Source organism: Cebus imitator, unplaced genomic scaffold, assembly GCF_001604975.1.
Source record: "Cebus imitator isolate Cc_AM_T3 unplaced genomic scaffold, Cebus_imitator-1.0 Scaffold0, whole genome shotgun sequence".
Taxonomy (NCBI): domain Eukaryota; kingdom Metazoa; phylum Chordata; class Mammalia; order Primates; family Cebidae; genus Cebus; species Cebus imitator.
Genome location: NW_016107315.1, coordinates 16,343,439 through 16,356,795, shown reverse-complemented (window position 1 = coordinate 16,356,795; position 13,357 = coordinate 16,343,439). Strand labels below are relative to the sequence as shown.

Below are 13,357 nucleotides of genomic sequence, written 5' to 3'. Positions count from 1 at the left end.
GCCTGGGCGACAGGCACAAAACTCCGTCTTAAAAAAAAAAAAAAAAAAAAAAAAAAAAGAAGTGTAGTGGCATGATCTCGGCTCACTGTAACCTCCATCTCCCAGATTCAAGTGATTCTCCCACCTCAGCCTCCTGAGTAGCTCGCATTACAGGTGCCTGCCACCACGACCGGCTAATTTTTGTATTTTTAGTAGAGATGGGGTTTTATCATGTTGTCTAGGCTGGTCTTGAACTCCTGACCTCAGGTAATCCACCCACCTTGGCCTCCCAAAGTGCAGGGATTACAGGCATGAGCCACCGCACCCAGCTAAGGGTGGCGAGTTTTTAATGCAGTTATGTCACCCTCAAATTAGAAGGGATGTCTCCTAAGCCCAGAGTCTTACTACAGAAAATTCTGGCACTTGGGGATATGAAGTCAGCCTCTGGGGCATAGGCATCTTCTGTGAGGTCGAGCACAGTGGGCCACTCTTGCCAGAGCACGTTGCTCTATCCCCCAAAGTCTGTGGCTCTGGGAGGAGGTGAGTGGGCAGTTTCTTTCCTCTGAACAGCCCAAGGTGTTTCCTAAAGCTACGTGGCCAAAGGGTCACTAATCCCCCAGGAACTCCTCCGTACATCCTCCTTGCCGGTGAGACAGCCCAGGCTGAGCCATGTTTAGTCAAAATCTAGAGCAGCCCAGCCCGCTCATTCCTGCCACTCTCAGCTGGGCCAACACAGTGCTGTAAAGGGGAGAATGACACATGAGAGGACAGAAGTACTGGGCCTGCAAGGGACTTCCAGGCTCACAGCAGGCTTGGGCTTGCAGAGGCAGCATAACAGGAAGGAGTGCTTCCTCACCGTGGATGAAAGGGTCCCTGACACAGAGCCCATAGAAGTACCTGGAAAGGTCATCCCTCCCACACAATGGCCAGACAACTTCCCAAAGTGGTGTTTCTCCACCTCCCCACTGTGACATCCCTCATTCATTATGGTCTCCTGAAGGGCTGACCTTGCACATGGGGAAAACATGAGTCCTGCTTTTGAAACACTGACCCTGAGGCAGAGAATGTGAATTCTGTGCAAAACGGTGAATACCTGAGAGTGGTGTGGATTTTAACCACTATGGCTCTTGATTTCTAAGCATTCTTCAACAGCAAATGACCAGATAACTTTAATGTGACCTCTAATTTAAAAGCAAGGACTCTGAGACTTAGCAATCTTTAGGCGCTAGAAAATATTGACATCCTAGTTTAGAAAAGATTGTTTCAGGTCAGGCGTAGTGGCTCATGCCTGTAATCCCAGGTCTTTGGGAGGCCAAGGCAGGCGGATCTCAAGGTCAGAGTTCAAGACCAGCCTGACCAACATAGTAAAGCCCCGTCTCTACAAAAAATAAATTAGCCGGGTGTGGTGGCAGGTACCTGTAATCCCAGATGCTCAGGAGACTGTGGCATGAGAATTGCTTGAACCCAGGAGGCAGAGGTTGCAGTGAGCCGAGATCGTGCCATTGCACTCCAGCCAGGATGACAGAGTGAGACTCTGTCTCAAAAAAACAATTGTTTCTTGGCCAGCTAATGCAGCATGAAAAATAAGAGCCCCTCAGAGCAGGAACATAGTCTCTCTTTCTATTGTTAGATTTCCCTTTCTAAAGCAATTAATTTACTAGTAACCAAGACCTACCTAGAGCAGTCTGTACACATAGTTCCATTCTACCTTCAAGCTTCATCCGTGGCTACACTAGACCAGGTTTCTCAACCTCAGCCCTTTCAGAATTTGGGGCTGGATAATTGCTTGCCATAGGGGGTTATCTTGTGTTACTGGATGTGATAGTTACATCCCTGGCTTCTAGTCTCTGATGCCAGGAGCACTCCCTAAATGTTAACAACTAGACATATCTCCAGCCATTGCCAGATATCCCTTAGGGGGCAAAAGCACCCCCTACTGAGAATCCCATTGCTATCATGGTTTTCTTTTCACTCTCAATTTACTATAACTAAATCAGAGACTAGGGCACCAGGTAGGAGGACTTGGATTATTGGATTAAGCACCCTGGATTGAGCTCTAGACAGGGAGGCTCCAACAGAACTGAGAAGACACTGGTTGTCTGGGGCTTTGACTTTCTTATCTAGGAAAGTTAATGAAGCTGTGCTTACCCCTCCAGGGAATCTTAGATTGCAACTGAATGTGAGGTTTGTTTGCTAGCGTCTCTAGTGCCAATGTCCTAAGGTTATATTTTGTAGACATTTTACAGATTCTCTGTTTATTACAGTCCAGCCTAAAGTTAAAGGTTATGGTTAGAGTTGGTTTATTGAACTTGAGTTTCTACTAATAAGTGTTATTTACTTCTTAACTTTTGTTAGAGAAAGAGTATGTGAAAAAATTAAAGGGCTTTTTTGCTTGCTCTGAAAGATTGCCTAAATAGTTTCAGTGACAGAGAAACTGAGGCCTAGAGAGAAGTTGAGTGAAAGCTCAAGAGCAATAATCCAGCAGCTCTTTTGTGCGACATTCTGCTTTTACCTAAACAACTTTTAACTTTATAGAGAAAGGGTCTCACATGTTGATGTTTTTCAGATAGGGCTATGACTGGTGGGAATAAATGGGTTATTTGGTTTGAAACCAATGGAAGCCATTTAAAATTTATTTTAAAATATCCAGGGTGTTCAATTGCATGGAGGTAACTTCAGCTGAAATTATGCACTTAGAGTTATTTGGTTTGGGATTTTCTTATTCTCCTACAATTTTGAGATACTCTGTCTAGGATGACATTATATTATATCTGCAACTTTTATACTTATAATAGGCTTTTTATTTCAGTGTCTAAGCTAAGTACATATTTGTGTGGCCTTTCTTTTCTTTCTTTCTTTTTTCTTTCTTTCTTCCCTTCTTTCCTCTCTTCCTTCCTCTCTTCCTCCCTCCCTCCCTCTCTCTGAATCTCTCCCTCTCCTTCCTTCATTCCTTCTTTTTTTTTTCTTTTTGAGAGGAAGTCTTGCTTTTTCACCCAGGATGGAGTGTGCAATGGCACAATCTCAGCTCACTGCAACCTCCACCTCCCAGGTCCAAGCAATTCTCATGCCTCAGCCTCCTGAGTAGCTGGGATTGCAGATACCCGCCACCACGCCCAGCTAATTTTTTTGTATTTTTAGTAGAGTGAGGGTTTCGTCATGTTAGCCAGGCTGGTCTCAAACTCCTGACCTCAAGTGATCCTCCCAAAGTGCTGGGATTCCAGGCGTGAGCTGCCACATCCGGCTATGGCATTTCTTAGCCACGATATTAATCTGTTTCAATTTGTACATAGAAATAACTGTACATAGAATTAACATGGGAGGGCTTTTAAATCTTCTTTTTCAACTCAATAACAAATTCCCCTTGAAATCACAATATCATTATTTATTTTAACAAATCTCTACAATATCATCTTTAAGAAAAATTTAATGTCATTTGTGTTGACCTTAAATGATGACCTCTATGTGAGGAAGAGGAGGAGAGGCCCTTCTCTGGCAGCCTCTTCAGCTCTCGGTATGATCTTAAACCCCAAGTTTTTTGGCAATCTCTATTAAACAAACTCGAGTGACTCCTCTTGTCTGAACTTGTCATGTAGCAGGGTGTTGGGGGGACAATTTTAACATATTTCTGATTTATATTATTGTCTAAACCTTTTTCTGATTGTAATTTTTTGTGATAGTAAATGGTGCTTACGTGAACACAGAAGCCATTTTAAAAAGAAGAAAAATGTGGTACAAACAAGCTACTGAAGAGAGATGTCTCAATCATCCTTAAAATGTGTCTTTTTCCATTGAACACAGAATAGCTACTGAGAGTTTTTTGTTTTTGTTTTTGTTTTTTTTTTTTGAGATGGAGTTTCGTTCTTGTTACCCAGGCTGGAGTGCAATGGCGCGATCTCGGCTCACCGCAATCTCCACCTCCTGGGTTCAAGCAGTTCTCCTGCCTCAGCCTCCAGAGTAGCTGGGACTACAGGCGTGCGCCACTATGCCCAGCTAATTTTTGTATTTTTAGTAGAGACGGGGTTTCACCATGTTGACCAGGGTGGTCTCGATCTCTTGACCTCGTGATCCACCCGCCTTGGCCTCCCAAAGTGCTGGGATTATAGGTGTGAGCCACTGCACCCAGCTGATTTTTTTTTTTTAATGCTAAAAAAAGAACTTCAAACAATTCAGATCTTTTAATATACAATTACAGTGAGAGGTCATAGTTAACGCACCAGTGTTAAAAATTACACAGAATCTCTGGCGAGACATAAAGACAAATCAGAAGTAAGTTCTTATTTATTGGTGTTAATTCAGACCCATAAGTATACTGGGAAAAGTTAATAATAATAACAATATAATAAACTTATCTGCAGCTGGGCTTAGTGGCTCACACCTATAATTCCAACACTTCGGGAGGCCGAGGCAGATGGGTCACCTGAGGTCAGGAGTTCGAGGTCAGCGTGGCCAACATGGTGAAACCCCTGTCTCTATTAAAAATACAAAAAATTAGCTGGGCGTGGTGGTGGGCACCTGTAATCGCAGCTACTCTGAAGGCTGAGGCAGGAGAATTGCTTGAACTCAGAAGGCGGAGGTTGCAGTGAGCTGAGATCGCACCACTGCACTCCAGCCTGGATGATAGAGCAAGACTCCATCTCAAAAAAGATCACTTGAGGTCAGGAGCTCCAGACCAGCCTGGCAAACATGGTAAAACCCCATCTCTACTAAAAAATACAAAAATTAGCCAGGCATGATGGTGCACATCTGTAATCCCAGCTACTTGGGAGGCTGAGGCAGGAGAATCACTTGAACCAGGAAGGTGGAGTTTGCAGTGAGCCAAGATCGCACCACTGCACTCCAGCCTGGATGACAGAGGGAGACTCGTCTCAATAAATAAATAAATAAATAAATTCAATTTATCTGTCCCTATTTCATTATAACTAAAAAAATTCAACATTTATGATGGCTATCTTAGGATAAAAACATAATTAGAATAATTAATGGCACAGCTGCTGATATTAGTTTCTTTTAACACTGGCACTGATCAGTGACAACATTATAAGATCCCAACACAATACATTTTTGAGAAATTTGTCAAAGCTGTTCTGTTGATCAGCATATAGCTTGGGCAAGGGTCTTCTCACCTATGGACAAAAACTCTATCTAGTCCTATTTTAAAGTTGCTTTGTCCTCTCTTATTCTAGGATATATGAAATTTTTCCATAAACTTACTGTCATATTTCATTTTCACTTTTAAAGTCTGTGATTAGAAAACTTGCCTTATTGGCTTTTTATGTTGGAGACCAAAAATAAGTGAAATTATAATATGAATTGGAATAAAGAACATCAACATGTAAAAAATCTTTATCAAATAAACTGGGCAGTGAAAATCAACGGCTTTAAATGGTCATCATATTGGAGTCATTTCTCTCAAACTCAAACATGCTATTAACTTCGTCAGCAAATCCATCAGTATTTGGTTTCATTTTATACGTTGATAAAATCATAGATAATCTTACAATTGAGATTCTCCAAAAGATTCAAAGCTGATTTGAACCTTGAAGTTCAAGTTCCTGTCTTCTCTGTCTATGGGATGTCAGGATACAGGAGGCACGGGGAGGAGCGGAGAAGGCTGCGTGGGCAAGGGGGGCGGGGAAGGGACCACCACTCACCAGCACTGCAGAACGAGCTGCTGAGTAAGGCACGGGGCTGCTCCCAGCAGAATCCACAAAGTAGCTCATCCTGCTCTCAGCACCTGTGTAAGAGAAGGTATTCACTAAGCCTCTGGATGCTCACAGGTTTGTGGACTAGAATCCACAAAGTGGGCATGAACCTTAGAACTAAGAGTCTCCTTAGGAACCAACCAGTTCACTTCTTTGCATGTCAGGGAAAGAAATGGAAATTCAGAAAGATAAAGTGACTAACCCCCAGCACTGGTGAGAGCAGTCCTCAGACAGAAGCAGTTTCCTGGTTGGGATGCAGCGTGAATAGCAGACCATGTCTACGCGCTGCAGACAACAAGCAGTAAACCAGTGTACAAGAGGCACATTTTTGCAAGGTTTCTGGGCAGGAGCCCATTCTTATGTGTCTCCTCCACCCACAACCAGGCCCGGCACATAAGTAGGCATACAATACATAGTTGGGGCATAAATTAATTGATAAAGCAATAAACAGAGAAAGGAAGGATGGAAAAAGCTCTCCTGAAGAGGCATGTCACCCAGTACCCCAAGACATAGATAAACAGAGAGAAACCTTGCCAAAAAAAAAAAAAATAGAAAAGAAGAAAGTCTTTTAAATAACTCTTGTTGAGAGCTCTTTTCTGCATTGGAAGTCTGAATGACTAGAATGCTTGTGCAATTTTCTGGCTGAAGGGATTTTCCAGCTAGCTACTGGTCATCATTATATTTCGAACATCTCTGTTGACCTAAATTCTTTCGGAAGTGCATCACACACTTTCATAAACTTAACACTATGCATTTAAAAAGTCATTCTTGAATGATCTAGAAGTTAAATTCCTAGGCATATCACTCAGAGGCCAAATTCTTACTGTTAGAAAGTGACATTTTAACTTCACTGCTTTCCAGTTTGTATTTGTCCGTCCCTTTTTCTTAATTCTTAACATTTAAAGCAATTGATACATTTCAAGAAAAATAGAGTATTAAGAAATCTTATGTTCAATTTGCAGTTTTAATTCATCATCTTGAGCCCTTCTTTCATATGAAATATATTTAAATGTTTCAATGATATAGTTAAATAGGCTTAGCAATATAAAACTATACTGCCTAAGGGCTACAACCACAAAGCTACTAATATCATATGGTTAAGGGATATAAGCTACAAACCTCCCGAAGATGTAACTTACCCTAGAACTATGCTTTGTGTTTTTAACTAAAACCTTGCCTCTTTATTATGTTTTTTCTTCCAAAGGTAGAATGCAGTCAAAATAACATTAATTTTTAAAATTTAACTAAGGGTCTGGATAGCTAGACTATATTAATCAAGATTTTGTCCTTTAGTTTTTCAGAAAATGGATCTCCACTACAGCAAAACCAGGAAGAGCTCCTCAGTGGTGAAGCTGACTAGTAGGAAAAGGTCAAAGTATCCTAGGCCGGGGACATTGTTAACATCTGCATCAGGGGCCACTATTCAGTGTTGTTTCCAAGAACAGTAAGTAGCTATGATGTGTCAGACTCTGTAGTAGGCACTGATCGTGACGTAAGAGTAAGATGCATGTAACATGGTTTTGGTAGGCCTGTCCTGACCATAAACTGTGAGGATCATCTCACTGAGCTCCATGGCCCCTTTGACACCAAAGTGTTCTTCATTTTTACTCTTAAAGTTTTAAAGTCCTGATGAATCATCATCAAACTATCTATCCCGCTTCAAAGTTTTTTATCTACTTTGAGATCTTTGGATGAGACACTAAAGTTAACAACGTTGGTTGTGTCATACTGACAATGGCTTAGCCACAGTCGAATTCCCTAGGGAAATGTCAGTCATCCCTCCGGGGTCCTGAAGGGCAACTAATACCTGTTAGAAATGAATGCCTTTTGGAATTCCCCCAGTGATGTGGGAATGCTGTTTCATGAAAGCGTTCAACCGTCTGATTTCTTCCAAAAAAAAAAAAGCCCCAAGGATCTCCTGAGTCTTCACAGACCTCAGTTACAGTAGTCTCCTCTTACCCAAATAGGATTTGTTCCAAAATCCTCCAGTGAAGACCTGAAACCTCAGATAGTCCAGAACCCCATACATACTGTGTGTTTTCCTATACATACACGCCTATGATAAAGTTTAATTTATAATTTAGACACAGTAAGAGATTAGCAATAATAACTAATAAAGGAATAGAACAATTATAACAACATACTGTGATAAAAGTTATTGAATGTGGTTTCTCTCTCAGTCTTTCAAAATATCTTACTGTCCTGTACTCACCTATTTTCAGACCTTGGTTGACAGTGGGTAGCTGAAACCTCGGAAAGCAAAACCACAGATAAGGGAGTACGATCGTATTCATCCAACAATCACGTAGCAGGCTTCCTTTGTTAGTGAACTTGTTTATTCATTTGCCAAATAATCACCATGTACCTACTATATGCCAGGCATGGCCCTGGGCACTTGAAACACACCAGTAAACAAAGATTCCTGACCTCATGGCACTTAGATTCTATCAGACTCAGGAAAAACCTGAGAAAGACAGGGTCTCTGTCTTCCGGCAATGGAACCAATCATCTCATATGTTACTGTAGCATAATGTAATGAGTAGTTGGCCAACAATATGGAAAAAGAAATAGGAAGCAGTCAGCTCTGCTGGGTGCAGGGAATCGGAAATTGTGGAAGATTGCACAGACCAAGGTGTAACCACATGGCCCGATAAATCATCCCTAGAGTCCCACTAGCGGCAAAGGACCTTCACCTTTCAAATGCCTATTTTACTTACATATTTGTAAAAGAAAGGACTTTTGGAATTGGCAGCCACATCCTGAAGCCCAGCTCAAAGACACCAAGGGTTTCTGTCTGCCGGCCAGACAACTCCCCCTCTTAGCAACACTCCTGGAAAAGGGTTCAGTGGAAACATGTTTTCTCTTCTCATTGACAGAGTGAGGGGGGGAAAGCTGTGGCCCAACATCTGGCGCACTCTGTGCTGGATTGTATTCTTGAAACTGTGACTGTATGAATGACACTTCCCTTGGGGAAAAGCCCTTTGCCCACAGAGGAAACTGACAAGAGGGAGCTGCCAGGGCTCTCAAGGGCTCTGTCTCAGGAAATAACTCTCAGACAGAAATGGATTGCTGCTTTATTATTTTTTGGAGAAAGAAAAAAAGAACCCACCCTTTTTCCACTTGTAGATTGTGACACAGAACAGCTGCTAGAGACGTAAGCCTTCTCAGAAGAAGTAAAAGAAGTGCTTAGGTGGTTTTTTAAGTAGCGTTTGTTTTTTCTTTTTCTCTGGTTTTTTTTTTTTTTTTTTTGGCTTTTTGGCAAAGGAGAATTCCCTCCCACATGACAACTGCTTGAACATCAGCTGCACCAATTTTTTTTTCTTAGCATTGCACACGTTCACTGCACAAATACAAAGCAACTGTAGCATTTGAAGATTGATTTCCCAGTCAAGAAGGATCCATGAGACCTTTTTGGGTGCAAAAATGATTTGGATGCTTGGTAACAGAGGGTCTTGCAGAGCTGAGTTATTTTTCTTTAAAAGGACCTGCGCCACCCAAGCTGCAGGATAAGTGGCTCGGAAGGGAGGCTGTCCCGCTGTCCACTTCGGCTTGCTGTACCCCTACTCTCCCTCCCACCTCTCCAGCCCCCTCTCGCCATGGCCCCTGCACACTCTACTGAAAATGGAACTCTGTTGTTTTCTTAGGCACACGGTGCCATGTCTCACTACCCTGCCCTTCTCATGTTATCCTCTCTGCTAGGAACCCTCACGATGAGTGAACCTCTCCTCCTCAGGGCTTTAGGTTCATCTCCAAAGTTATTGCAGCCTGGAATCCTTCCTGAGCCACCCTTCAGCCCAGCCAGGGTTAGCGGCTCCTTGTCCATGTTCCCCAAGTGTATTTCTGCCATGGTGCATGTCACATTATTTTAGAAACATCTGCTTCTGTTTGTCTCTCCCACTAAATTCTGAGCTACTTGAAGGCAGGCACCATGCCTTTTTCATTTTTGGGTCTTCAGCACTTAAGACAGACCATGGGACATAATGGAAACTCATTGTTTTTAAATCAATGAATGAATAAATGAATGAATTGGTCTCACAAGACTAAAATGAAAGAGGTAGATCAGATGTGAATATATTTGTTCCTCGAAATAGAGACTCTGAATAGACTGCAGGTCTAGAAAAAGAACCACTTGAAATAATCAGTTTGTTTCATGATCTATTTCTAAGGGAAAACCGTTTCCTTCCATTCACATAGCTATTTAATGCCACCTCAGCTAAGAAGGCTTTTTCCATCATCGCGTATAAATAGCAGCACCTTTCTCCCCATTCTGACACTCGGTTGTTTGTTCATTGTCTTCTCCAAAGTCTACTTTGTTAGAATTTAAGTCCCCAGGAGGGGAGATTTAGTTCATTTCTTCACTCCAGATCCCTGGATCCTAGGCCAGTGTTGGTAAGGAGCTGGCACGTAGATAACTGTTAAATACAATAGTATAAGTTAGAAAACTTGTACACACTCTTTTCATGTAAGCCCCTCTTTTTACAAATGAGGAGAAAGACTAAGGCAATACTTCTAATTGGCTAAGCTGAGACCAGACTCCAAGTCTTCAGCCTCCTCCTGTGTTTAGAGAAGAAGCTTCTGTCCACTGAGCTTCTCTGAGCACCCTCATCACCCTAGATGGCAGGGACAGAAACAAGCATTCGTTGGAGAAGACAAAAAAGGGAACACTTTGGCTTATGTAGGTGTCTTATGTCCAAAAAATCACTTTAAAACTATCGTTCTGCTTGATCATAGAGAGTTCTATTCTTCATAGAGCAAGTGACCACTTCTCCAACTTCCCACCCTATCCAAGCTGGCAATCTGGCCAGGACATGTAGGCTGTCGCTTCCTTTCACCCGGGGCTTGCCAGGACAGGGCAAGACAGGGCAGCGAAGGGCAGGTTGAGAGACACAGAATAAACGAAAATTAGGGAGGAGAGGGACGGTTCGGGCCAAGGCAACGGCAGAACAAGAAGTCCCTAAGAGACCAGGCTTGAATCAAGGCTGAATCCAGTTCACATCAACTCTGACCCGGCTTGGCTGTATTTCTAGATAAGTTTGACATGGGTTAAACCCTTTTCATTTGGGGTTATGTGTTCCTAAAAGAAAAACTATGCCTTTAGGTAAATACCAAGTAAATTACACTTTAATTCTTTTTCTTTTGAAAAACAAAATTTCTTGTGAAATTGTTTTTGCCAAACTAATACAATGTTATCGCAAACATCAAGGTACAAAAAAGTCACATGTGGATATCAGAATCACCTGAAACCCCACCATGCAGAGATAATTATACTAATAATTTGTTCAATATTCTTCTGGGTACTTTTTAGTGTATCTAAACGAACATATATGTCACACACACATGTGATTATAAATTTACCTTCATGAGATTATTCTCCACATGCTCTTTTGTAATCTGTTTTGTTCACTGACATTTAACATGATGCTATGGACATTTTTCTCTGTTGATAAATGTGGCTCTCTAACCTGAAGATGATGACGGCCAATTAATCTATTGTATGTGTATATCATACTTTTAACAAGCCTCTTATTTTATAATTAATTTGTCCCCAAATCTTTGTCATTATGAAAATTTCTAAAATATTTTACATTCCCATTAAATGCCGAAAAGGAGTATTTTGGGGACAAAGAAAATGGGCATTCTATATTTGGATACATATTGACTAACTGCATTCCATAATAGATCAGCCAAGGCCGGGCGCGGTGGCTCAAGCCTGGAATCCCAGCACTTTGGGAGGCCAAGGCGGGTGGATCACGAGGTCAAGAGATCGAGACCATCCTGATCACCATGGTGAAACCCCTAAAAATACAAAAATACAAAACATTAGCTGGGCATGGTGGCGCGTGCCTGTAATCCCAGCTACTCAGGAGGCTGAGGCAGGAGAATTGCCTGAACCCAGGAGGCGGAGGTTGCGGTGAGCTGAGATCGCGCCATTGAACTCCAGCCTGGGTAACAAGAGTGAAACTCCGTCTCAAAAAAAAAAAAAAAAGATAAGCCAAAATTAGACTCCCACCAACAAAGGCATTGTGTTTTAAATTTCAACTTGCCCTCTCATCTTCATGTTAGCTTCATAGGCAAGGAATTATGGTTAAAACATGTGCTGGGTATGAAGATGGCACATGGGAAACTGAAAAGCACAATAAAGCTGCGGCAAAAAATGTAGATTTCTCCCCACCAGCCCTCATCCCAGGCTTTCCTCTTTGAAAGCTATGCAAAATCTGAATAGCTCCCAATGAGCATTTATCCTAATGTCAATAATTTAGGATTCCTATCAGTTTATACAAAAAGCATGTCCTTTTGGCTTGGAATACAAGAGATAAAGAATTTGGCTTCCAGGGTCGGGCACGGTAGCTCACATCTGTAATCCCAGCATTTTGGGAGGCTGAGGTGGGGCGATCACCCAAGGTCAGGAGTTCAAGAGCATCCTGACCAATATAGTGAAACTCCATCTCCATTAAAAATACAAAATTAGCCAGATGTGGTGACGCATGCCTATAATCCCAGCTACTTGGGAGGCTGAAGCAGGAGAATTGTTTACACCTGGGAGGCAGAGGTTGCAGTGAGCCAAGATCGTGCCATTGCACTCCAACCTGGGCAGCAAAAGCAAAACTCCATCTCAAACAAAGAGAAAGAGAGAGAGAATTTGGCTTCCAAAAGAACTAACCATGTAAATGAAACATGCTGCAAACAACAGCACTTTTGCCAAACTAAAGGCAACACCTGTGTTACCAAGGCAACATCTTTAATCTGCAACGTATAGACTTTTAGTTTCTTCTCTCTGAATACCACCGAAATGTATTTTTGGAGACTCAAAGTATCACCTCTTTCAGGAAGCTTCCCCCCTCACCCTCCTTGGCAATTGCATGGACCTCCTTGATGACCTCCATGGGTTTTACTGTAACAATGTGACAAAGTTCATGGCACTTCCCGTATCTATGCCTGTTTCTGCTCCTGAATGATGAGTAACTTGAGAATAAGGATGGTGTCTCTTCAGATGACACATAGTAACCATGCAGCAAGTGACTGTTGACTACATGAGGGAAAGTACCTGAAGTACTTACAACAGAGTTAGTGTGTACAATCCTTGCGTGTCAGTCCCTGAGCTTACTGAGTGTATTTCTCAAATCATTTGAGTAGTTGGCTCCCCTGATCTGTCACTGTAATAAAAGCTCCCAAGTCCAATTCTCTAAGAACTCAACTTTAAGATCCATCATATCTAGAAGGCTGAACATTCCTCACTCCCCATGGAAACTTTGTGGTTACAACACATATAAAAGAAAAAGGATTAGAAGAATTGAAGATGGTTTCTCTGTCTCACTACTGAATCTATAAGAACCTCATTTGCTTAATTAAGTAATCCAATATTACTGTAGTGGGAAATATTTCTTCTTATTTTAAGTAGCCAGCACTGACAAATGAAGGCAGTGTTCTGAATTATGGGTTACTGGCTTCTGTGTCTTAAACCAAGTGCATTTATTCTTTCACTAAGGTCACAGAGTAGCAACTCACAGTACAATTAACATCTCAGTCTTTGTTTCTTCCCAACTTCACTATAATTATTCCCCCAACCCTTGCTTAAATGGAAATGAGTCATAACCATCTCCTATTTCTCTAAAAATAAACCCATCTCCTAATTAAGCATAATACTTTCAAGTCCTGTATGAATTGACATAGATCAA

General features: G+C 41.8%; 1 protein-coding gene across 4 annotated transcripts in view; it reads right to left on the bottom strand.

The window, feature by feature from the left end:
* Positions 1–13,357, bottom strand: part of ETS1 (ETS proto-oncogene 1, transcription factor) — a 129,393-nt gene that overhangs the window by 109,785 nt on the left and 6,251 nt on the right. For all 4 annotated transcript variants that reach the window (XM_037736179.1, XM_017523570.2, XM_017523571.2 and 1 more), the window contains exon 2: positions 5,631–5,713. In XM_037736179.1, the coding sequence (XP_037592107.1) occupies positions 5,631–5,699 (69 nt within the window). In that variant the 5' untranslated portion in view covers positions 5,700–5,713. The remainder of the gene's footprint in view (positions 1–5,630; positions 5,714–13,357) is intronic.